Genomic DNA, 26,221 nt, shown 5'->3' with positions numbered 1-26,221 from the left:
TGTAGCTTGTGTCGTATTTGTTTTTAGGTTCTCTCAAAGGAGAGAGGTCGTTGTGAGCAGAAATGGAAGTTTTTTTTACCGAGGTGCTTCTCTTTAGGAATGAAACAAGCGAGGAGAAACACGAGGAGATCAATAGGTTGAGGTCCAGTTTGTTTCGGAAAGATCCAAAGGTTTTTGAGCTGCCACTCCTCGCTATTTTTAACCACAAACACTGTCACAGTTTATTCAACTCTAAACTTTTTTTCAGTGATGTCTTTGGCTAATTTAAGTGACTAATCTTGGTATTTTATTTTAACTGCACTATTCTTTCCAATGAACCGCTCAGTAGCCGACGCATTCCACGGAATAGCCTTCAGGCGTCTTATACTGTAAATAAAACGCACAACCAAGAATTCATTTATTCATTTACTATTACGAAGGGCTAGCGCTCGAAACATCAGCTCTAGAAACTCTCCCCATTTGAGGGCATACTGCGCCATGTTTCTTAGTGTTGCTTGATTTCGACAGCGGTAGATATCCTTGATGTCTCTATTCAATACGATCTCGTGTCAGAATCGGAAAGGATGGCGTTTATTAGAAGCAGGAATGACCATGTATGCGAAAGCCATCCAGACTTCTGCAACTTTCCTGCCGGTGGTAAGGTGTTTTGAGGCGAAAAAATATAATATAATATAATATAAATGGAAGTTTTATGCGGATAGACCATCGGATATTACTTATTTACTAGCATGTCTATTTTTTTCCCAGAATCTCAAGTGAAGACTTTTTCTAAAAAAATAGCAGGAATTCCACCATTTTTCAATGTAATCATTCAATAAATAAGTGTTTAACCGGCCAAGTTTACAGTGCTTGAGATTGTTACAAGTTGGTCGTACTGCGCTGTTCCTATGTTTGTTTGTTTCTTTTGCCTGTTTGTTTGAAATTTTTTTTCTATCCTCATATCATTTTCAGCTTACTTCTTCCCACAAAATAGGTGAGGTTTGATACCCAACGGCCATTCGTCCCGTATCCATATTAACAGTGATTTTCTGCAAATGATGGTGATAATGATAATGATGATGATTATTATCAATTCTCGTGTCGTAGTTGTGGTTGCTTCTACAGAGAAGCAAGACAGAGCAATCTATGTGTTTACGCGAAAGAAATTTTCCCTATGTTTTCATTCCTCAAACTACTAGATGCTGACCGTTAAAGAAAGAATTCAATTTTTCAATGAAGAGTATATCCTGTTTCTCTGTGTTAATGCGGTGTTAAAAGTATACTAAAAGGCAAGCATGAGTAACTGACTCGCGAGGAAGAGGCCAACTTTAAAGAAATAGATTAGACAATGAAATGGAAAAGTTTTTGTGTTGAAACTGCCAGATGTCTGTGACAATAAAGACCCTACAACATTGACTTACTAAAAAAAATTGTCAATGATAAACCTACCTAGGGGAGTATAAACTAGTGATGAGTTATACCCCACCCTTAAACAACGAGTGCGAATAGATCAGAGGGAGTAATATATCACTTCAAAATAGAATCGAACTGACGACCTGTTTATAAAGTGGGTCACTTAGATATTTAATAATCAAAAGAGTCATCTTGAAACAAAAAATACTGTAAGACAAGGTCTCAGAGTCTAAAATGAATGAACGATACTAATAAATTTAATACTTATCTGGTAAATTAATGATCGATGTTTTACATTTATTACGTCAGCTTGTGTTAATCTCCAAATTAGTTCAAAAGTGAAAGTAGACAGCTCACAGGAAAGAAAAGAGAAAGATGGGGGGAGGGGAGGGGTGGGGAGGAGTGGGGTGGGGAGGAGTGGGGTGGGGTGGGCGAGTTAAATAATTGTTCCATCTCTAAAGTCACTGATGACCAGGAGAAAAAAACATTTTCAAACTACTTCCACGCAATAGTTGCAAACCCACTTTTCCTTGATTATGTTTGAAACTCCACTAAGAATTAGTTATTTGAAAGTAACCTGAGCAACTTTCACTCGTTTTATTTTTCGTTGACCACGTGAACTGAAAAACATGACATCCATGGCAACGACGAACTAAAAAAAAGGTCAACATGGTCTAAGAGGATCTCTTACTTCTCTACTAAGTCTCCGGTGGACCCTGTAGAAATTTGGAAAAAATATTTTATGTCATGTGAGGCAAGAGATTATAAACTCTTGGTCATGGCTGGCACAAATATTTTCACAAACGGTTGACAGTAGGCTGGTAGAGATTTGTATTCCTAGGGGTTAGCAAGAAAATGGATACTGGGGACAAAGTTGGTTTAAGTCCGCTGTGACTACGAAAACGCGTTATTAAAATGAACCAGCCTTGAATCTAAAACAAGAACCAAAAATGGGTTGCAATCAGGAGAGAGGAACAGTTCGCGCGAATGAAAGAAAAAAAATAGCAAAGTTGCATACATTTGAATTAGAAAGATATTCCAAGAGTGCGAAGCAAGCGGGCTTAAGCTTTTGGACTCTTAAAAAGCATATTACACACGGTGCTTCCTCCAAAGTCCGAGAGATCAAGGAAGGGTATATGGTTGGACTTAAGACGTTCTCAGCGTAACTCCTTAACTGGCGATCACTTGGCAATATAATGCTCTATGATGAAATAAGACCACAACAAGGGAGAAAAAGGTTACAATCACGAACTGCCACCTTTTTTAAACTTTAACAAACTGTATTCCTCACTTATTGCATTTCACCTCCTTCCCCCAAAAGACGGCTGTGCTTCTAATCTCTTATACTTATCTTGTGCGTACACAAGATCAAATAGGGGAAGGGGGAAGGGGGTGGAGGGTTGCTTATGGAAATGTAGGAGAAGACAGATGCCGTAAGAGTAAAAGGTGGATTTATTTTCATTGTGGCAGTTTAAATTAAGTATCTATACAACTTCAATCAACGGCCTATCGTATATCATATACCAGACTTACACTTGTTATCCTATGTTCTACTTAAATATGTCCTTGCCGTTCACCTCGAGCGATTAAGCAGCTAAATGATTAACTAATTTCGTCATCATATTGATGATAAAAATTATTTTTTTATGAGAGATGTAAGGATAGCTTCTGCAAGAAAATACTTTTTCGCCTCCACTTTGCGCTCGCGTTTCTCCTTATCTTTCACTTGGTCGTTATTCCTTGTTTGACTCAGTCTAGTGTCCCTCAGCCACGACATCAAGACAAAAAAACATAATACCATCCTGGTTAAAAAGTTGCCATCTTCCATTAACGGTCAGCATCTGGTAATTCAAGGAAAAAAGAAAGGAGTGTGCCTTTCAATCGGGCGCATATATCTATTTAATCTATTTCTCGTTTCTTAACAACTAAAACTAAATCTAATGCTCATTAGTGCCAAGAAAAAGTTAATAACAACTGAATGGCCAGAAAACAATTACTGTGAGAAAAACAGAAAAATTTTGATGGGAATAGAAGCTAAGGATGATAATTAGGGCAAAAAGCGAGGAATTCAAGGAGGCTTGAAACTCGCTCATGTCACTAAATCGATTACCTTGAAAAATGATGGAATTGCTGTCAATTTATCTGAGTAAGTGAACACGTGAGTTTCTAGAAGAAAGCAAAAAAGTAGATCAGGAAAGGGTACAGAAAAGCAGCATCAACAACAATAGCAACATGGGGTCGAAATAAATCATCAGCTCAAAATTAATGCTTTTTTCTTCTAGTACAACTGACATTTTAAGACGTGACTTTTCTCAGAGAATGTTTATTTACAGAAAAGATCTCAAAAAATCAATTTTCGATACAAACAAGAATACTTTGAATTTTTTTCAGACGTTCTTTTGGAGATAAACAGTAAGTGGTTTGACTGACACGAAATTCATCCTGGGGTTTTATGATACAACATAACGATGTGGCTTGTATATATATCTAAATTTTCAAATTTCACGATTCGTGAGAAGCCGTGCCTGTCACAGCAGCATGCCACCATCAGGAAACAGCGATGGCCTAAATATTTTCAAGGCGTGGATAGATCTAAAGGGAAAGCCTTTATTTTAGTGCTAGAGTCCTAATTTGAATGGAGGAAAAGAAAAACCTTGTGTATTCGAGTATTTGCAAAAAAGGGAGTGTTTGATGAAAAAAGTCTCACTTGAAAATCATCCATCAATCTTAAAAGGGCCTGAAATCAACCTTTCACCGCTAATAGTTAAAATATCCCTCCCTCCAATTGAGATCCTCTGTTTTTACACCTCTCCGTTCTTTTGGCAAGGCAAGAGATTGAGTGCAGAGCTGCATATCGACCGCAGGAAGCCATTACGCATGTCTACTCTAAAACGACTGGCGCGTTTGAACTGACTGTGTCCAAGAGCTTCTACTGTCATCGGCGTTCTTGCAATTGGGCGTTTTTAGTTTGCATGATTTGTCAAAACGTTTCAAAGAGTAAGCGTTTTCAAAAGAAAACGAAGGGATGGGAGATCAGATTTGGTAAATTAAACGATCAGAGCATAAACTGTTGAGGTCTCAGTATTCTGTTCCTGCATAAGAAGATTCTAGACTCGAATAGAACAGAAGGTCGACGCATAGACAGATTATTCAAACTTACTTGATCTGCCACTGCATTAACAACTTTATCAATTTTAAACCGAGCATTACATTTTCATTCTGATCATTATATACCCTACTTACCGTCTGCAGGTAAGCTGCATAATTCTTGGAAATCTGCTTTATTGCAAACATTTTCCCTCCCCTTGAGGATGACTTTTCCGTCTGATTCTGACTTTATTATGTAATTCGAGTCCGCGTCTAGGACATCAACCGCTGAAGAAGAAAAGGATTAGTCATTGATAAGGTACAGTCGAAGCTCGCGTAACCGGGAGTTGAAAGGGAAGCAGTTTTTATGCTAAAATTGTACCATTGCGATTATTGCGCCCTATTTTCTGAAACAAGTCTGAAATAAATTTGAATGTGAATGGCAAATTCTTCTTTAAACTTTCTACCGTTAAGTTCCAGTTTTAACGGTGTATCGACACTTTTTCTCGTCGTTATGTATATGAATTCCCTTTCCTTTAGCTCAGCTTTCTTTCTTTTTTTTCTCCCTTTTTTACGCAGCATTATGCCAATGTTTTTTTTTTCATTTGCACTCTAGAGAAACCCTTAGAGCCTCACTGAAAAATAGAATTTTAAATACAATGTAACATTTAACTGAGAGCGAGGGTCGGACGGGAAAATATTCGTTTCGAGGTCGACTTACGGACTGACCGCTGAGGATCGAAAAGTTCGAAAATTTCTTTTCAACCAAAATAGGACGCGATAGACGAGCGCGCGGGACAACCACAAATAAATTCTACAATGAAAAAATTTTCTTTATTCTTTTGAATCAGAACAAGACACTCGTAATTAATGGAAAAACACGACTTTTGAAACTCTTTTAAAGCTTTGCAGCTGAAATCGCGGACAGTAAACGACATTGCCATAAATCTTGAAAGCACATTCACTTTGCAAATATCTTTTTTTTTTATATAAATATGATTCTCATTAAACACCTCAATGAAAATCCACTTAGTTTGTCGCTACAATTTTCTTGAAGCAAAAACGTGCCAACTTTTCATTCTCAGCGAGTACTTTAGGGAATTCTAGTCGAGAATTACTGAAGCTCTTTTATTTCAACCGCGCAGCGAAAAATAAAGGCGTAAGACGTACGGAGCAACCAGTTACCTAAACTGAGTTTTAAATGAAAGATTTGATCATGCTAAAGTAATGAAGCATTTGTCGTTGTTTTTGACGTTCAAGTGTCTTCTTGGTTTTCTCCCAACCAAAGGTCTTTAAAAAATGAAATTCTAAGAATTCGCCTTGTGTGGCGCCATTTGATAAGGAGGAAAGATGTTTCGTTTTCTATGGGATTACAGGTAAATGTACAATAGATTTCTGACCAATCAGAGCACGCGTTATGTCTAAATCATGTTATAATTCTCTTTAGTTCTGTAATCAACTTACCGGGGGTTAGTGTTGCACTTACAGTGGCGAGAGTTCCAGTCGCTATAAAAGGCCATGGAGATATTTTGATTTTTGCTGTATGGTCATGAAAGCCTGTCGACAAATCGAAACTTTCACTGAAAGTGTCATTATTGTGTTCCATACCATCTTAAAAAGGCTGGTAAACTCGTCAGAAAATCATAATCATAAAAACTTTTTAACTCATTAAGATATAATGACCAGGCGACTGTCTTTGCTGGAGAACCAAAAATGATTTTCCCACATTGAAGCTTTTAATAAACGCATGCATTTGACTCTATCTTTAACATCTTAGATGACTGACGGAAAATGATGCAGCACAACAAAAACTCAGGAAAAAAGAGACAAGCTAAATCTCCTCTTCCCCTTTTTGTAACGGTTTTGCTCGTCTGATTGTTGAAGTTTTCTAATGGACTGCATCGGGGTGGAGAGATTTATTTATTGCGTCACAATGAGATCTACCTTATCTCCCTGTAAAGCTCTGAAGTGTTGTAATGATCCTCTCTCATTGGCCGTCAATAATCTCTACCCCCCCCCCCCCCATTTATTCCCTTTCAGCGACGACTGATCCCCCCCACATTAGGTGTTAAATAACAACTGGTCGCCCCTGCTGCAAGCTAGGACTTCGGTCTGTATTTGCTATCGTTTTCATGCGTATGTCGCCGTAAGACTTTTTGAAGCCACTCCAGACTTTGATGCCTTATTGCACTTAGTCGACTCCGAATGCGTACCGCCGACTACCCTTTCCTATCCTGTTTTAATAACAGGAAAATGTTCAGAGTTCACTGAAACAAATTCAATAAAAATGAAATGAAACAACTAACCATCACAGATCGACGCATTTTTAAATTCTATTCCCGAGGGATATCCTGCTCCTCCACCGATAACGAAAAGGAACAAGTTCAAGGAGATAGTTCGCCACAGCTGATTGGCTGAAATCATCATTTTCTTCGTATCCGAGAAGTGGATAGCAATATCTGTGGAAAAGAGTTAATTTTGATGTACGACGCAACAAATCTTTCTGATGAAAATAAAAAACCTTCACCTATTATTCCTAGCAACCTGGTAAATTAAAGGAAGCATGTAAAACAAGTACGTTAGTAAAAACTGAGTAACTTTTCTGAGTGTTATGCGTATTTGTAGGAAGACAAGTTAATTTTTATTAAAGTTAATGCTTCGATACTACTGAGATAAAATCTATGGATCGAAAGTTGTCCATAAGGGACCTACAGAAAATTGTAATGCGATAAAAACAAACATCCTCTTGATATAAATATCTACAACTCTCTTCATCAAGTAGGTTTATCTATAAATTCAGAAATTGTGCTCTGTCTTTGCAGTGAACCGTGTCTTAAATAAAGGGGTAAGTTTCTAAAGAAACTGTGGTGCTGCGTCGGTGGGAGAGTATAGCAAGTAATTTAGTGTTAACAACTGAATTGAAAACGTAATTTAGCCACCGTAAAGTGTGAAAAAGGTGACGTTTCTAGCGTTAGCCCTTCGTTAGCCCTTCGTCAGAGCGAAATAAACGAAAATTGAAACCCCTCTCAATCCTCGTGACAGGAAATGAATGATCACTTTGGTAAAACTATTGACAAAATATGTTCAAGTCATAACCGATGGAATTAGCAAAATCAACTGAAAATTGCCTTTGCATATCTAGCAGCGTTTGTGCGAGATATATTTATCTTTTTGTCTATAAAATGACGAATCATATTTCTTTTCAGGAAGGAACATAAGAAAGAAATGTATTGTGAGTCGAAAGTCGTGGTACTCTATGTTAGACTTAGCTCAAAATCTAGTCTATTCCGTTTTCTTTCCTGATATTTTCAATTTTGACTTTTCCCTGAATCATTCATATCTCGACCTTAAATAAAAACATGACGAACTCATACAGGTTTATGGACTTTTAATTACTTTGACTATTCAGACACGGGCCTTAAATGTTTATTTCCCGCGCCCGCCTCTACGTAGTATGAAGAACTCTTAAATTCCTCGTGCATCGACGCTTTCCTCAGTTGAAATTCAGTTGAATTGAAAGATCACTTACCTTTTTATTCAGGCGTTCTTCAACGAGTCTTTATCGATCTCTTGTCGTAATCAAGATTTGTGACATTAACTACAATTTAACAATAGTTCTAAACCTATCATTATTTTTCAATCATTGTGCAAAAAATCTAACCGGAAGCGAAAGTAAGAAAGATTAGCTCATGAACCAAACAGGAAGCAACCTCTTCAAATAACTGTTCGTTCAGTAGTTCTTCTTACGCTCCTCCTTATTCGTAAAAATGTTTGTAAAAAAGTTTTTTTTCGATTTGTTTATTTCATACGGCCAAGGGTACGAACGGGATGTTTTATTATGGAATATATAAGCGGTGCATAGAAAATTTAATACAAAAAGTGTTTGAAATCATGCTTAAAAATCATCTTGATCCAAAGCAGAACAAACGAAAGTAAGAAAGCTTAGCTCATGAACCAAACAGGAAACAACCTCTTCAAATAACTGTTCGTTCAGCACTTTATTGGGAACAATGCTAATTGGGCGTTAAAAGAAAAAGACGCTCTTCCTTAATGCAAAAAGTGTTTGAAATCATACTTGAAAATCATCTTGATCCAAAGCAGTACAACCACACTTGATGTAATTTTCCGCTTTGTAAACCATATACAGGCAAATGAGATTCGGGTCGAACACGAAACAGTTAATTAACTTAACTGCGTTCGTTGTCACTTATTTATTCATTCTCGCTTGACAACTTGAATTTCTTTGTCTCTCAAACTAGAAGAACGCGTGCAAGATATCAACATGAACAATCCTGAGTGTCGAAACAACAACGCTTTGCGTGCGTCTATGTCAACATTTGTCATTGTGTCACGGGACATGATAAAGCGTACTTAAAATCATTGCGGTTTCCTTAATTTACGAAAATTTAAGACACTTACGTCGGCACTTCGGGGTGATACTTGAAACAGCGATGGCGTTTAATCAGATTTGAATACATCTGATATAAATGTGTCGTCTTCACATATCTATGTTTTGTTCAGGTCTGATTTTATATCAATTAGAAATACTCCCTCGCAGGCAAGTCACAAATTCATTAGACTCTCCTTCAATATTCAATATCTTTATGGTGCATTAGTCCGAAAAAAGTATGCTAATCTTTACTTTCGATCCTTTCTCTAAAGGAAAACACGTCACAATTTTGAACTACAGGGCGGTTCTGAATGTAAAACTTCCCATGAACTTGATGAAGCTCAATAAACTCAGCCGACTTCATTCAATTCAGCGTGAGACATCGAGTTGATAACAACGTTTTGCTATTCAAAGAAGTCAGTTGTTGACTCATTTACCCGTGAGGAACGTTCAGGTGAGTCTTTTGATGCATAACATGTTAATTTATGAACACCCTTTTTTTATTATAAGAACAATTAACTTTTGGCTGAGGCTGAATGTTCTTTTTTATTTTGTGACTTGAGCCTGAACGGTGCGTGGTACAGAATATCAATAACTCAGTCTCGACGTGACTAGGAATCCTAGAAAATGAGTTGCTCTTCAGCGTATCGTGCGATAAGAATACCGCAATGTTAGTTTGAAAACAAAATCCCTAAAAAAATTTAAGTCGATTGCCTTGTTAGACCACAGTTCAAAAAAAAAAGATTAAAAAAAAAGAAGAAAAATAAAGACGTTCTTAGCTGACTTTCAGGCTAGGCATGTTCTTATATGTTGTATATATGTTAATTTCAGCCTATGCTTATTTTATGAAAAAAAAGAAAAGAGTGTAAAGTAAGCGCTTACTTCCTTTTCCACATTTGGGTTTGGAAACTCAGCGAATAATACGGCTCAAAGGATGTCTGAGATACAAGGACTCGAGTTGTAGCACGCGTTTTACGATATACTTTTTCTTCAACTGAAATTATCGCTGTCATTGTGCGCAATCTAGCTGTAAAGTTCAATGTGTCTTGAAAGTGACCTACAGAGCACACTTTCGAAAAAGAAAGCTGTATCGAAAAGCACAGGTTTCTTTCTAGAAGCATTGAGGATCATCAAAACTGAAACCGTACTGACTGGTAAACACTCTATGTGATCTTTCTCGTAGGCTTGGTTACTTTCTTTAAATCCGCAACGGTGTTTGAATCATTAATGTAGTTATTTAAAAATCAAGTTATTTTTGATCCCAGCAGATTACTATGGACTCAGTAATGATGTTTATTGGCCTGATACAAGTTATCTTGGTCTTGTGGATTGTAAAACCTTGCGAGAGTGATGTTTGCAGCCAAAAATTTTGTCAATGTAGCAATTTCGGTAGGACCCGTGTAGTAGTTAAATGCCAAGTTCATGGATACATTCCGAATGGAATCCCAAGCAATACAATTGAACTGTAAGTGATTAGAAAAACTAAACCTTTCTTCACAAAGGGAACTGAGTTATGGTTTAAGCTATGTTTGCCATTTGAAAGCAGTGTTTGGTTTATCTGTTGAATTAAAAAAATAAATATATATAAAAAAAAAAACACATTTACAAATTTACCAATCAGTAACACCCATCTGTAACCTTTGTTTAGTTTTCTAAAGTATGTTTTTCTTAACTTTCTAGCGTAGCTTCATGCTTTTAAAATGATAAAAGTGTTGCAACTAATTTTCTTGTCGATTTCTGCATTAGAAACCTTTCGAGTTGTTCCTTAAAGTCGATTTCAGAAGACTCCTTCAGGAACCTAACTGTTTTAAAATTACTGTAAGTAAATAATTTTAAAGTATGGGATAGATTCAGGTTAAATCAATAGGCTTGCATAATTATTGTTATTGTTATTGTTATCATAATTATCACTATCATCGTTGCTATTATTATTTTAGGCTTTTTATGAAATTTAATAACCGTTAGACATGTATTGCAGGGAAAGACCAAAAAGTGTAAGCTTCGCCGTTAGTATTAGAGATCTGTAATTATCAACTACAGCCCATGAATTTCTCGAGAACAATAGACATTTTGCGCGATGATATATTTGCAGTAACGTTTCCATTATGCATGCTTACCTGTTATCGAAATTGGGTGACAAGGTTGCCAGAATTTAAAACCCGGATAAATCTTCCAGCGGAAACAAACAGTCATTTGACTACTGGAGCGCTGCTTGGAATTTCAAAAACAATCAAAATTTGTCAAAACACTGAGTCTGAAGGTAGACTTGAGAATTCTAAAAGCAGAGTTGAGAAGTTGACCAGACATTAAGCATTCAGATACCTACCACAGAACAAAAAAATAGAGTTTTTTTATGGAGAGAATTTCGGAGTTTTAGCACTGTGAGATTTTACTGATTATCTGTAAGCTTCTTGAAAAAAAAAAAAGAAAGAAAAAAAAAAGAGAACCAAAACTATATTAGTCAATCTGAATGAAGTATTTTTTATCATTTACTTTCATGTACAAATGTTTAAATGGAATGCAGTAAATGGAAGCAAATTTTGCATGTATTTTAATTCGGCAAGCTTTGATCAATAATTGTAATAAACTTTTCATTCTAGTGACTTGTCGAATAACTTATTACGACGCATTCCCTACAACACTTTCAGGAATATGGATAAGCTGGAAATAATGTAAGAATGCGTTTATTTATAACGAATGAGTAGGTTGATATGTTTGTCCGTTTAAAAGCATCTCCTGTCCACAAATTTTCATAAAATCTTGTCAGCGTCTGTGTTTTCTCTAATCCCAATCCCTTTAATTTATCACTGTGAATCTTTTTACTGCTTCAAAATCTTACGCTAAAAGTAACTAAATATGTAAATTTTAGATTAACGATGTGATGTGCAATTTCTGACCTTCATATTTTTGGAACTTACAATTGTTTCCCTAGAAATCTTGCCGACAACCTAATTTCAGGGAGTTTCTACCTTCCGGAAAGTGTATCTCAGCTGTGAGTTTTGTTAACGATATATTTTTGAAAAGATAGAAGAAACATATTAAAATTCGCAACTGATTTTTATCCTTACATTAAATTGTAGCTTTTTTTTCAGATCCTCCTTTTTTTCTTTACATCGCAAGCAAACACAGATGACCTTCGATAAATGTGATGCAAGCAAATATGAATTTCCTCTTTCTCTCTAAAAAAAAAGACCGTCAGGTCTGCACCTTAAGCTGTTAGTTAATGTGAAGCAATCAAAATAAAAGTGAACTTGTCATTGTGTCCTTTGCAAAGTATTTACCCAGTATATCGGGAGAACATTTACGGTGTTTGTTGGCTTATGTCTCTTACCTAATGGACGTTTTTCAAAATGTTTTCAAACTTAGTAAATTCATTAAAAGTCAATGTTAAATATTTTACTTGCATAGCGTTATCAAACACAACTTTCTATCAAGTACTGACGCAAAAGTCATTCTCAAAGGATTAAAACGGCTTCGAAAACTGTAAGTACGACCTTTTATCCTGTTCCACATGCTTAGAGAATCAATAATATATGTCGTACAAGTAAAATGGAAAAAAAAAAGACAAATATGAAAGAAATAAAGAACGTATGGAAGTATGGACCCGTAAGCCTAGTCCACGACCCAGTTCTCGTTAACTCATTGCCAGCGAATCGGAGGGGGTATCCGAAAGTATTGGTTTAAATATTTAATGAAAAATTGATTTTTTCCCTATAGTTACACGCTCGTGATGAAAATAATAACTGCTTTCTCTGTTCTAAGTTCAAGCTCAAAACTTACCATGTTTCTTTCAGAAGTGTCGCAATTTTTTAATTAATGATATTTTTTTTATTATATATATAATCTATCGCAGCTACTCATCTTGAATACCTATGTCTTGTCTATACACCAAACGGTCAAACTTTAACTAACAAGGATATCCTGCTCACTGGGCACTTTTACAGGGATATTGCTTCAAATCCACTCGGACCTACTTTGCCATCCGACATGTTCGCTGGCTTTAGTAAGATGGATATTCTGTAAGTTAGTAGCTCTAGAAAATTCTCGAATGATTTCGAAACTTGTTACAAAAACGCCGAGTGCGAACGTGATCAGTCACGTGCATGCTTGACAACTCTCTCACTGTTCCTTTTAGATAACGTCCCTTGTTTTAAAAAGTTTAAACGTTTTTGCCCAGCGTTTTGCTTCCGAATGTTGTTTATTTAGCCAACTGATTTGTGCTCCTTTGGGTCGATTCGGCTTTTTCTCTTTCGACTGAGTGGCCATAACGATAACTACGCCTCAAATTAAATGATTAGTCGTTTTAAAGTGTCTGCTATCACCAGATCATGTTTCGCACGAGTTACAATCAATTTGATAAAGCTGGATCAACGTAGAAAGTTGCGTTATTTTCTTGCGGGTTCAATTTTACAGAGAGTGAAAACAACAAATTTTAAATGAAATACATGTTTTTCACCTCTTTAGAGGTTGGCTGCCGTTCTGTAACAAAATTGTTTTAAACTACTGGTTCAATAATCCCCCCTCGCGATCCAGCTTTTTCAATAAAATTCTTGACTATTAAAATATGACTTAGGAATGGTGTTTGTACTTTGGCTGAAAAGAAAACAAAAACAAAAACAGAAAAGCTTTGGAAGTGACAGAGAATTCATTAGTGATAGACTTGTCTCATAAATCCGTTGTTAGAACTTTCCATAGTTACATTGTTTGGCAGTTTCTACTCTTTCCTTCACTTCAAACTATTTCGCGACCTTTTTCATAGCTCCATGAGAGGCTGCCACCTGGAAGATATCGAAAATGGAACATTTAGAGCCATGAAAAATCTTACAGACCTGTGAGTGAATTTTTTCTTAGATATTTTTATTGATTTTTCAGATGTCCGAGCGATTGTACGCGGTATGCGTCATGAGAAGAGCGGTCCGAAAGTTATATGTTATACATGGAACATATAACTTTATATATATATAAAGTTATATAAAGTTATATAAAGTTAATGTTAACTAGATCAAGAAGTTGTGTTTTATGTTCTGTTGTGCAAACACTTCTCGTGACGTTTGACTTAGGCAATCTTAGCAGGTTTATTTTGCCGAAACTTTTCTAAGCCCGACCATCCACAAGTCATTATACATTTGTCCGTTTTTAGTGATCTGTCCTCCAATAGGCTGACTCATATACACAAGGGTACGGTGGAAGGACTTACGGATCAGCTGACAAATCTGTAAGTAAATCGTCGTTAAGGAACACCGTTATTTACAGAATAATAAGAACTTACTAAAAAGAAATTTTCAGGAGACCGCGATCGTTCCTATGGACAGTGGTGTAAACCACGGATAGTACCTTTGGTACCGCCTTGTTTATTTCACATTTGAATAGATAGGCTGATTAACTTTCATATGCATCTATGCAAAGCAGAAGCAATACGACCCTTCTTCCCTCCTCCCCCCTCGCCTCCACAGACAAAAAAAAAAAAAAAAAAAAAACGAAAAAAAAAGAGAAAAAAAAAGAACTGTTTTGACTCTTCTAACAATTGATAGGTACCTTGACGGAAACGAATTAGAGACCATAAGTGATGGAACGTTTAAACAGTTTAAAATTCTCCAAAGATGGTAAGTGAGACACCAAGTGCAAGATTAACAGCTATTGTAAACCTGAAATGCTTATATCTATACCAAGAGCATATGACCAGTTTTTTTTTACGGCCATGTCGCCCTAAAGGCATCTTGCCCGAAGTCATGTTGCCCTAAATCCGGAGTCATTTCGCCCAGTTTTTTTTTTTTTTTTTTAGTCACAAGTAAAAACATCGAAATGACATATCCTGCTTTGTTCAACGCTTGATCGGGAGTAGCACTAAATAGACGTAAGTTCCCAATCAAACGCAGAAGATTAAATAATGTATGACAGGAAAAAGAGGAAGGAAAAAAAAAACCGAAGAAATGAAACATTATTCTAATTCGACATGACCGCTTGAAGTGGATAAAGTTTAAACCTATTCTGGTAAAGATGTCATGAATTAAAAACCGGCCGGAATTCTTTTAATTTGCACTGAAAACGTTTTGCCATGTTTTATATACTATATCCTGTAGCTCCTTGCTTGTTGACCATATATGATCGAGGCCCTGAGAAGGACATTGCTAATTGCTAAGAGAAACACGGTAGCGTTTTGTTCATTTGCTTTTTTTCTATTGCTGTTTGTACGATTTCTACAGCACTCTTCGATGGAACAATCTAACATCTGTACCAGATTTGACAGGTCCTAAGGTTTTTGTAAACCTGTAAGTATGGTGCGTCCTAAACTTCTAAACTTCAAACTACCCAACCCCCCTTCTCTCCAGGCAACCCACGGTCATTTGACCGTTGCCAGTGTCCGGTGGGATTTGGAATCTTGCTTTGCTGGGGTGGGCAAATTGAACCAGAAGTGTTAAGTCTTTCCAGTGGAATACAAGTGTCAATCTTTAAGTACGGAGGTGAACGTTTAAGGCAAATAGTTCCTTTTTGAGAAGGAAATGCTCAGAAGAAAAGGTCTACGAAGTGTAGGCTTTAAAGCTTCGTCAATATGTTGAGAGTCTTGGTCGCTGCGCAAGAAAAAAATAAAAAATGGTAGGGGCGTTTGAACATAACTTTTGCTCCGGGGGCGGGAATTTGAAGAAACCAATCTTCATAAGTTCAAAAGCCCGGGGGTGCCTAGGGAGAATGTTAAAACTTCAATTACACGGCCTCTAGAGATTACAAACTGGTTTATCATCTCCGAACGCCCTTTAATGACAACTGGTAAAGATGGTTATTGTATTATTTCCTTCTATTGTTAGAAAGAACCACTCCGTGTTTTTAGTTTCCACATTTTCGTGACTTTAATCACCCTTGCATAATCAAATTCCAGTTATTTGGAGAAAGTAAGTCTTCTCAAAAGCTTACCGCAGGTTGCCACAAATTGAGACTAGGTTCAGTTCAAGGTGAGCGTCGATTCAGAAGATCTTCATCAGTGAACAAATAGGACGCGTTCAAATAATTCTAATTGAAAGACTTCGCTGAAGTATCAAAGGTAATACAAAGAAAAAAACTCAAATCAGTTTTCACAATTTTTTAGTATTGTATTTTTTTTTGGCAGAAAATTAAATAGTAATCGGATCAAAGATATATCAAGAATTGCAACATCTGGAATTAAACACCTCTTTGAGCTGTAAGTATACAAATTACTTTCTGTGAGTAGACGTCTCCAGTTTGTTTCCTGCAGTAAATTCTTGTGATCAGATTCATTGGTGCGAGCGTGATCCATATTTCCAGTCCGTGCAGATGCCATGTCTGTTTGCAGTACAGCGTAGTAGATCAAATTTCCCCTTACAGAAACTTCAAACTAGTGCGCTGAATATCTTAAACAATTAGTTCAAACGTCAGCTACGACACGAAGCACGCGCAAAGATATGTCAGCAAACAAGAACCAACTATTGACACCGAGCTTTTTTCGTGTATACAATATTTCCTGCGTGCTCCATATCATTATGAATGCACGCTGGTACAAGAAACAATAGTAAAATATTAGAGAAAGCGACATAATTTTCTCTATAGCAATAAAGTTTGTCTTTCCTCAAATTTGGGTGCAATAATCATATTCTTTCTTACGCTTTAGAAAATCATTTTGGACTTTTGACATCGAGTAGTTTTCGAAGATAAAGTTAGCGGTGTTTGGTCGAAAGCAATTTATTAAAAAAAGTAAAAGATGCAAAATGCAGGTTTTCAAAAGATCAAGTGTGCAATTAGAGTAAACGAGTCGACAGTTTTCAGGCTTTGAAAAAATTAAGAGTGCCTTTTTCATTCCAAATTGCGCGTGAATGATTCTTTATTACCTTTAACAAAATAATCATGCAAAAGCAGAGAGCATATCACGTGCAAACTGATTCATTCAAAATTTGCAAATGCTCTTATGTTTTCAGTCAAAAGAGCCGCGTTCAGTCAAAGAAACGATATTCTATTATGTTTAATTATAGTCATTAATTTTTATATCAAAAGCCTCGATACACATTCCGTTGCCTCTTTTCGAATTACAAATTGCTTTTCTCGTGCATTGTTTGGTCAAAAAAATACATTTCGCAAGTCAATCAGTTTGAGGTATTTTTTTCTTATTTAAATATTGTGTAAGCCTTAACATTCCTCGATGTTAAGCTTATCGGATAAAATTTTAAGTTTAAAAAAAATAACACTTTTATCTTGTAGGTTGCTGTCTAGCAATGAAATCGATTATCTTCCACCAAACATATTTCAAAACATTTTCATTATGGACTTCATGTAAGTAAGATTTTATTAATAACAGACAAGGAAAGTCAAATCGAGATATCGTTACAAGGAATAAATCCATGAAGCTCCTATAGTTTTTGTCGTGGTGTACCCTCTGAATGATGTTTAACCACGTATGATAGACTTTCCTGAGTTTGTCTTTACTTTGAACAGGTTCAACTGTTCATGGATTTTTATACTAGTTATGTAACCCCCTTGAGTGGTATACCGTAGAATATCCCACGAGGTTTTGTATTTTCTCGGTATATGCATACCCCTCTGATCTCCGTCGACCTTTCGAATCTCCCGAAAATAAAGTGATAATGGCATAGTAGTCATCCAATTAGGCTGGGGGAATTTCTGTCAGACCTCTTTCCTTTAAAAACGTCCTAGGAAAATCTGGCTCAGAAACGACTCAAAGAACACCTAAAATAAACTGGAAACGCCACCACCGCTCGTATAATTTCGGCAGAATAAGATCGGAAAGGGCGGCTGCAATACTTTCGAATATACTACTGATTTCTTTTATTCTGGTTGGTTGTATTTTTAATAGCATGGTTCCAATAGTTATCCCTAATCTTATTCATGTCATCTTCCTCATAGTGACTTGTCATTCAACAAATTGCGGTCCATACCAGATGGCCTATTCAATAAGCTTGGAAAATTACAAACTTTGTGAGTAAACATTCAGAACACTTTTCCCAAGGTAATGATAAATTGTATTTTGTTGTTAGCAGCAATATCCTGTTGGAAAATGAACATTGTTTTCGATAATTTCTTGTTTATATGCCCTCCTCCCTTAAAACCAGCCACACAAAAACGCTGTGAAAATTAAAGCTAACTGATTCTACTTTTTACACAAATGTTATTTGCTTTCTGGGAGGTTATATCATAAAAATACTTCGATCCGGTGTCGCAAACCTAATTGTGACTTTCCCTGCTTCACAAAAAGTGATAGTGTTATTAATATCATTACAGTTATCATAATAACCATTATTATAGTTATTCAAACGGTACAATTGTTCACAATGCTCTTTCTTCTAAATCAAGGATGATTAACTTCAACAACATCTCCAACATCAACAATCGCACTTTTGAGGGACTTTCAAGCTTGAAGACACTGTAAGCTCCTTTTTTGGTTTTTCATGTCGGTAATCCCTCTTGACCGATTAACTCACTCACTAATCAGTAAATTGCCTCTTGGTTTTTATTTATCTATTTATTACGTTATTCAATCATATTACGTCTACAATCCTTTCTTAAATAGATTTTGTGTTTAATACTCTTTTTCAATTTACAGCATGCTGATAAAAAACAAACTGACATTTATTTCCAACGGTGCTTTTGATGAAACTGCTTTACAATCAGTGTAAGTACATGTACGTTTAATAAAGTTAACGTATATCCTGGAATATAATTAGGAAACAGAATATAATATTCAAGGAAACCAGTAAAGTAAAACAGAGGTGCATTGTAATACACGCAGGGCATGACATGGATGACAACGTCTATATATCAACATGGTTGATATATAGACGTCCCATAAACATGAATGTTTCAATGCGTAACATAGATTGCAAGCGCTGAGTCCTGTTGGTGTTAACAATATGAGAAATTTGACTTGCTTTGGTTTGCTTTTTTTTTTGTTTAGTTTTTGTTATCATTTTTTCCTTTATATAGTTTTCTTCACAGTAATGCCATCAAAACGATTGGAAGTGAATCCTTTAGCAGACTTAACCTGAAACAACTGTGAGTAAATTGAAAAATAAAGTGAAGTTTTAAACGCTGCAATGAAATATATTAATCTAGCTTACCACTTTGGCTTCAAGAGGATCATTGATCTGCTTTTACGGAGATGTTGCCATTTGAGACTTTCTTAATCCTTTACACCCTGAGAGTGAATATTCTCCATACTGATTTATATACGTTTTGTAAGGTGCTGGTAAGGAGAATTGTTTAACAATTAAGAGCTTCTTCGGTTGGCGATCACCTCTATTCTTCTCCCGACCTAAATGTTTATTTCGTGGATGATATTGTTAGGAGAAATTGGATACTGGTCACTCTAAGGGTTCAAAGGGTAAATTTTGACCAATGTAAGAGGTGATTTTAGATATATGAAATTCATATATTTGCACTGTGGTCAAGAAACGAATTAAAGAGATCCTAGCAGCTAAGAATACTACTGAAACGAGTAGTTGAAAATAGGACCTGGAAAAATTTCAGGCCCGTGCGGGATTTGAACCCATGACCTTTGCGATACCGGTGCAGTAAAAACGGTAGCCGCATCAACCATATGGTAAAAAAAAAAAAAGACAAAAAACAAGAAAACACCATGTCTCTATAATTATGTGTAGGCTTGGGTAATCATTAACTTCATTATTCACATATTTTTCAGTACTATCTTTGATAATCCTCTACATTCATTACCAGATGGAATGTTCGACAAAATGGACGCCGAAACCAAAGTGTAAGTGAATCCAAAGCACTCATTTGAATATTTTATAGATGACTATCGCTTTTCGAAAGGCCACATCTTGATTTAATGCAGATCGTCAATGCTGAAGGAGAAATTTATAAGCTTTTAAATCTAAGCTGATCTCACTGTTGTTTTTCCATCTGTTGATTTTCGTATAAGGATATGCGGTTTCGTATTGGGTAACGCAGTGGACTCAAATTGAACAGACTGGGTACGAGACAAGCTAAGCAAATTTATTAAATGGTGTTCTCGAGGGGGAGATTCTACTCCATAAGCCTATTTACACCTGTAAGAATAAATTCACACGTGAAAATTAGACAAATGGGACTAAAGTCCTGGAGAAACCATGGTGCTGTGTGGGTGGGGGGAGGCAGGAGGGAGGCGGGGGGAAGGGGTCTTACAAGATAACCTGACTACAGTAAGCTGACCTTGAGAGCGTTGGCCCATCGGCAGATCGAATACTCGTCCCTTTATAGTACAAAAACCTCGATAAACGACCACCGTTGGTGGGGACCACAGATCTTGAGAGTATCGCTCCTGCAATAAAATTATCATCAAAATAATCTACAGATCGTTGACATGTAAAAACCTTCTTCAGCTTCCCAAAGGACAGTATCAATCAGTAATGTGAGTATGTTAACGTTTCAAGATGACTTATTGCATATATTATGTCTTGGCGTCTGTACTATTAGATTCATTGTTTCCAGACGATGCACCTAAGTCAGGAGCCCCTAATGGCTCCTGCTAAAGTCTACTGAATTGAATATTTGTTATTGTTAGAATTTCAAGTGCTTTTAATATTTTGCTATTTTCTTAAACTTAAGTGACTGTGCCCCCTCTACCACATTCCATATACTTTTAACCGGAAAAGAATTTGTCTACATTGGTGGCCTGAAAAGTTCAGGCTTTGAGTGCCATCCCTGTAAGCCTCGTCCCAGAGGCTCCGGATGTCGTAACTGCTCTCTTTGTCAAGTTGGTTATTTCATGTACCTCAAAGAGATGTGTGTCAAGTGTCCTGCAGGTGATAAAAGAGATTTAAAATGCTTCATGTCATAGTTAAATAATTTTGGAACAACAACAACATTACTAGAGAAAATTCGAGGCTTTGTTAGTTACGTTCTTGTAATAGAAGAGGTCTCAAGCTTGGTCAATCCGAGTGCTAGTATCCTAACTGAAATTTTCCTTTATCCCATTGTCGTTTCTTTTGCTATCGTTATTAAGTTTTCATTCTCGCTTTCTTTTTTTCATTGGTTGGTTTTTCGTGTTAAGTGAGCTGATGCTTGTAGGGCCACTGCCAATAAGGCCAGTTTTCACTCATAATCAGTTTTATGTCGTTGCATCCTTCTTTCATAACACCTGGTGGCTACCGTTTCATTTCCGTTTTAGTTTCTTTTCCGGTTTTACGTTACGTTCCGTGTCACGTGACAATTTCACGTTCTTTGACATTTTGGAGAGAGTTTTACCTTCGTGTTGCTGTTTTAGTTCGCAAAATAGTTCTTTAACGTGGTTGCGATTGTGATCGTGATTGCGTTATTGCGATTTCCCTTTTTCTTGTACGTTATCTTGTAACGCTACACACGGATTAAAGGGGAAAGCGACATATCTTCACAGGTGGTTTTTATCAGGATGGAATGGGACAACTTAATTGCAAAAGATGCAGTATTGGTACATTTGTGTCTGAAACGCGACGTCCTGGGACAACTTCTACGGACTGTGTGGCATGTCCATATGGTAACTGATGTTTTGTCTTTGAGATACCCTTAAAATTTTTCACCATCAAAACCTCTCTCTTCAGGACATTCCATGTGTATTTTATAGCGTTGCAGGGAAAAGAAAATGTCTCTTCTCAATCCAAAACGAGAACGGCTGGCAAATTAATTTCTCGCCAGTTTGAGTACCGCTGAACTTCATTTTGTGTCCGCAAGTAGAACTTATCCTTGGAGCTAATTCCTAACTAACTGTAAGCAATTTGATGGGTTGAATTTATTTTTAAGGTTGGTTTTGCGCCTTTGTAAAAAATAATGTTAATACACTATTTATCTAAATTGCAGGTACTCTCTCCATCGAGACTGCGGAATATCGAGCATGCAGATGCCTTCAAAACTTTTATCGGCTGGATCGTTTTGGCCCGTGCTCAGCATGTCCACTACACGGTTTTGTTTGTGAGAAGGATACAGCGATACTTGCTCCTAACTTCTTCTGGAAATGGTCAAATCAGTCTGAAAAAGAACTCTTCAAAGGTTTTGTTAACAACATCCACTCTTCTAAACCAGATTACGACACGTCATATTCTACGTTTAATACTTTACTTCCAAAGCCACTGAAATGTCCTTATGCCAAGTCTTGCGAGGGTGGAATCGACTCTGAATGCCACTATGGGTATAAAGGAGTTTTGTGTGCAACCTGCTCTAACGGCTTTTACTTCCGATTTCACACTTGCTTGAAATGTCCTCGGTTAACTGTAACAGTTACTTCTTCCATCTTGGTAATTTCTCTTTTTGTTGCTGTGTTTCTAATGGTTCTTTGGGGTGACTCCAAACGTGCAGAGAATAACCGGACAGTTGCAGATGTCGTCATGTCGTGCTTTAAGATTGTGATTGGTTTTTACCAAGTCATTGCTGGAATTTTCTCGGCATTAGCGAAAGTCCAGTGGCCAGTCATTTTGATCTCAACGGAGAAGGTTCTAAAAGTGTTTGAAGGGAACATCTTGCAGTTTGCGCCACTAAGCTGCATTCATTCTTCCCTGCGTCTCGATGAGCTCGGAAAGTTCACAGTGATCGTTGCTTTGAATGTCCTACTTGTCGGCTTGATTTTCCTTTATCTTTTCGTTAAAAGACGCTACATTATAAACACAACTGACCGAGCCGAAAGCCAAAAAATAAGCGAAATTAAGAGTTTGAAGAAATCTTGCTATCGGAACATTTTCCTATTGTTGTTGACGACCTACCCCACGACGAGCAAATCGATTATTCAGATTCTGCCTCTTCCTGGTGCGTGTGTAGAAACGTGTTTCTCTAAAGAAAAGCTCGACTGTATCTTCCTGCTGAGAGCTGACTACTCCATCCAGTGTTTCACTCCTCGCCACAGCTTGTATTGGCTCATGGCCTCTATTCTGGCATTATATCCCGTAGGATTTCCACTTTTGGCACTGTTTCTCACTTACAAATATCGTGAGTCCCACGAAAACGAAGCAGTCTCTTTCGGGCTCAGAGTGTTCTTTGAAAACTACAAGAAGAAATTTTGGTTTTGGGAGGTCATAGAGATGTACCGCAAACTGATATTGATCTCATTGATTTTCCTATTTGGATCTAAAAGCCTTCCTCAAATAGGTCTCACAGTTCTGACAGTCAGCGTCTTTGGAGTGCTCTACACCTTATTCCGACCAATCAAGGACAAGTTTGAAGACCGCTTACAAACATTTGTTCTTTGGATAATTTTCTTTGACGTTTGTCTTGGTGCAGTTTACACAAACTGGGATGAAAGTCAAGGAGAGGACAAGAACGACTCCATCTTTGTAAATGTCCTGTTCGTGGTCCTTAACGCCTCTGTATTGTTATTTGCCATTGGTAAGTCATAGTGCTGCTCTTTACGTTTTATCGATTAATTTAACTTTACATTCACAAATATTAAAAGTGCAAATAGCAATTACCGGGAAGTTTTAAGGAAGTGGGATATCTAAATGTCGCATCTGTGGAATTTAGCATCATACGTTGTGCATATTTAGGAATTTCCACTTTGCTTTTTCATATTGCTTCACATTTTGTCTTTCCCGTTTTAGTTATGTTATGACTCAGAATTAAGTGTTTTTGTATTCTTAGACCAATTACTTCGGAGAAATCTTGCATATCATTGTTTAAAAGCAATTATGCAACATAGCTGGTACTCTTCGGTAGAAAGCTTTGCAGTTATCGTTTACCATACAACCTGATTGGATTAGTGAATATTACTGGTTGCTCAGATCACTTAGTTGTCCTCAGTTATTCAAGCAGCTGGAACGAAAACTGTCCATATATATCTTGCTTAAGAGTCATGCCTTATCAAATACCAAGAAAACGCCTCAGTGAATCTAATAAGCTTCTATTTTATACATATTGAGATTAATACTGTGAAGTACTATTGTTCGTGTCTCTGATTGGACGAAAGATGTATTTTAACAATCGTTCGCTTCCCATCTTTGAAATGGATCGGTCATTAAGAAAAAATGATGAGAATGCACTCCCTCCCGTAGCCTTAGACAAGTCAAGAAGAATTGTTCTTAAAAAAAGTCACAGTGCGAGTTATTGGGAAATTTTGGTTAACCCTAACCCTAAGAGGTTCCTCGTTAACACTTTATATAAAAATACAAATGTTATTAAAAAACTGATAATTATGCTATTCTGTTCTTATCTTTTACTGCGTCAGGAAAAGGAATATCACATGTGAAGTTATTTCGCAAGTACTTTACCGTCTGCCCGATGAGACGTTTCAATTTCCTTCGCCAAGGACTGGCGCTTCTTAAGAATAAAGCGGTCACCACAACACCTGAAGAATCATGCTTGATCGAGGATGGCACCTAAGAGCCTCGCCGATACATTTTATCTATACTGTTGTAACATATCTCGAAAAAAACAATAATAACAACAAGAACAACTCCAATAACAGAAACATAGTTGAGGGGGCTTACCTTGGACGGCTTGATAACTTCTTTCACGTTAACGCTCATGATTAAGCTTTAACACCCCCCCTAGCCTCGGCAACTGAACGGCTTTTGACTGTCGTCCGTGCCCTAGGGATGTGGAATTTGAACCTTGCCTGACTGGGCTGGGAATTTGGGACGGAAGTGTTTTGCATCGAAATACAAGCGTTATATCTTGAAATATCGAGGTGCTTAAATCTAAAGAATTAACTTTCGTGAGCGAAACTGAATAAGAAGAAAAGGTGTGGTATTAAAGCTTAGTCAATGTGCAGAAAGTCACAGTCGCCGATCTTGCCTCTTACCAGAAAAAATTGACCATCAAATCCGGTACTTGGTTAGGGCATTTGAACACAATTCAGACTGACCCCACATACGGGAATTTGAACAAATCAGTCTTTAAAAGTTCAAATGGCCGAAGTTTTCCCCGGGTAGGGGGGATGTTGAAGCTTCATTACATAGACTGAACTGCCAATTGGTTAGCCTTCGTAATTACTGAGTTGGGTTTTAAAAAGGAAACACTTGTGTTCGCGCAAGGAGGCTACTCGATGGAGGGTTCCAATGGGGTGATGGCTTTGACGGCTAACAGCCAAAAAGTTTGGTCAATGTACTACTAACGGTTAATATCTCTCCATTGCAATCACCAGAATTTTTTTTTTCACGATTTTCTTTTTTTAAGGCTAACGGTTAAAATTTGTCAGTACTTTGGCATAATGCCTGGCTGATTTTGGCCTTTGTACGGCTATCGGTTTACCTCGCAGCCCTTCCCTGCATCTAAGCAGTTCGGAAAGCTGCAAAACTCTGGAACAAAAATCGAAAGTATCTATCGGCTTTTTGAAGCCCTTCTTTTCCATCGTTGACGTAAATCGACAAATTTTTGAAACGTCTGGAATGTTTGACATTTTCCGTATCTGTTAGCAAGGAACGAGTTGCCAGTAATCAGATCCTCTTGTTAGCGTAACCTTGTTTTGACGTAATAATACACGATTTGATGAGAATGCATCGCTTTTTCGCTGCCATTTTATCACAAATGGATTTATGTAATGTTGATGCAAGGGAAGCGTACGCTTTGTGTGATTAATCATGAAACATCTAATAAAATATACCGATTATCCTCTCGTCTTGCGTAGGGTTTATTGTGAAATTGGCATCACGCAATGGTCTCAACTATCACAAAATTAATGGCTCATTTACATTTACATGTACGTGGGAGACCCCAGGTAGGTGAGGTTACCTGCGTATTGGGGGGAAGGGGGAAGGGGAAGGGGGGGGGGAAACCGGGTCAAAACCGGGCTGTCCCTATAATCTCTTAATTTATCTTGATCATGTTGACATGATAGATGGGGTGACCCGCCTAGGCGGGTTGCCCGGTCTGTTGGTAAGGGTAATCCTGTCATCCGGGGTGACAATTTGCATTGTAAAAGTCTCAAGGTGAGGCAACCCGCTTGTCCTCTATGAGCCACCGTAGAAACACGGGTGTTTTAAAACTTTTTACATTTCGGAGCCGTCCCACGCAGAGCTAAAACGTTAAAACACTATTTTTTACGTCCTGTTAGCAATGAAACCTCGACAACGATCTAATTACGTTTTTACTTTGAACTCAACACTACATTCACATATAACACCGAAGTGAAGACATTGTACCGTCAGAAACGGTGAACGCATGGCGAAATAATGGCGAAAATCTTAAAGGACGATAAAATACTGACGTTTTTTTTGGCAATTTTTCACCACCGCTGTTAAACTCCTTAAAAGCCATGATTGTAAATATCGAGAATCGCTAGCCAGGCTAAAAAAAATCGAAATATTCTGATAATTTGCCTGGAAAACCCTTTAAGGGAGATATATTCAAAAAAATTATTTCAAAGTTTGAAAAGTCAAATGTGTCCGAGGAAATGGGGAAAACGAAAATTCGGGTTTTTACCTAATTAATTATGCA

General features: G+C 37.1%; 3 protein-coding genes across 3 annotated transcripts in view; 1 reads left to right on the top strand and 2 right to left on the bottom strand.

Moving 5' to 3' along the window:
- Nucleotides 1-26,221, bottom strand: part of LOC149047548 (uncharacterized) — a 166,659-nt gene that overhangs the window by 59,629 nt on the left and 80,809 nt on the right. The gene's annotated exons all lie outside the window — the stretch shown is intronic.
- On the bottom strand, nt 2,827-8,115 carry LOC149047556 (uncharacterized). The gene is made up of 6 exons (XM_089204638.1): nt 8,009-8,115; nt 6,786-6,938; nt 5,944-6,036; nt 4,636-4,767; nt 3,503-3,558; nt 2,827-3,233 (listed from the first exon to the last, which is right to left on the bottom strand). Exons 2-6 carry the CDS (start codon nt 6,904-6,906, stop codon nt 3,147-3,149), a joined length of 489 nt encoding a protein of 162 aa, XP_089060764.1. The 5' UTR covers nt 6,907-6,938; nt 8,009-8,115; the 3' UTR covers nt 2,827-3,146.
- LOC149047555 (uncharacterized) lies at nt 9,571-25,400 on the top strand. The gene is made up of 22 exons (XM_089204644.1): nt 9,571-10,334; nt 10,616-10,687; nt 11,470-11,541; nt 11,802-11,861; nt 12,278-12,352; nt 12,814-12,888; nt 13,629-13,700; nt 14,010-14,084; nt 14,401-14,472; nt 15,073-15,138; nt 15,972-16,043; nt 17,075-17,146; nt 17,738-17,809; nt 18,185-18,256; nt 18,435-18,503; nt 18,815-18,883; nt 19,530-19,601; nt 20,181-20,237; nt 20,435-20,631; nt 21,222-21,341; nt 21,662-23,176; nt 24,012-25,400. Exons 1-22 carry the CDS (start codon nt 10,144-10,146, stop codon nt 24,164-24,166), a joined length of 3,372 nt encoding a protein of 1,123 aa, XP_089060770.1. The 5' UTR covers nt 9,571-10,143; the 3' UTR covers nt 24,167-25,400.

The sequence above is a fragment of the Pocillopora damicornis genome, chromosome 4 (assembly GCF_964200805.1).
Source record: "Pocillopora damicornis chromosome 4, jaPocDami1.2, whole genome shotgun sequence".
NCBI classification, from domain to species: domain Eukaryota; kingdom Metazoa; phylum Cnidaria; class Anthozoa; order Scleractinia; family Pocilloporidae; genus Pocillopora; species Pocillopora damicornis.
Note: the sequence above shows the minus strand (reverse complement) of the source record. Positions and strands in the feature narration are given on the sequence as shown.

Bases quoted from the DNA above. Each gene is read 5' to 3' on its own strand.
- LOC149047555 (XM_089204644.1), top strand. From the start codon at position 10,144: ATGGACTCAGTAATGATGTTTATTGGCCTGATACAAGTTATCTTGGTC. The intron at 12,353-12,813 runs GTAAGTACGACC...GCACTTTTACAG, and splicing joins TTAAAACGGCTTCGAAAACT to GGATATTGCTTCAAATCCAC. The intron at 20,238-20,434 runs GTGAGTATGTTA...CTTAAACTTAAG, and splicing joins GGACAGTATCAATCAGTAAT to TGACTGTGCCCCCTCTACCA.
- LOC149047556 (XM_089204638.1), bottom strand. From the start codon at position 6,906: ATGATGATTTCAGCCAATCAGCTGTGGCGAACTATCTCCTTGAACTTG. The intron at 3,559-4,635 runs GTAAGTAGGGTA...GCTTTCTTCTAG, and splicing joins ATGCAGCTTACCTGCAGACG to AAACTCACGTGTTCACTTAC. The intron at 3,234-3,502 runs GTAATCGATTTA...TTGAATTACCAG, and splicing joins CAATTCCATCATTTTTCAAG to ATGCTGACCGTTAATGGAAG.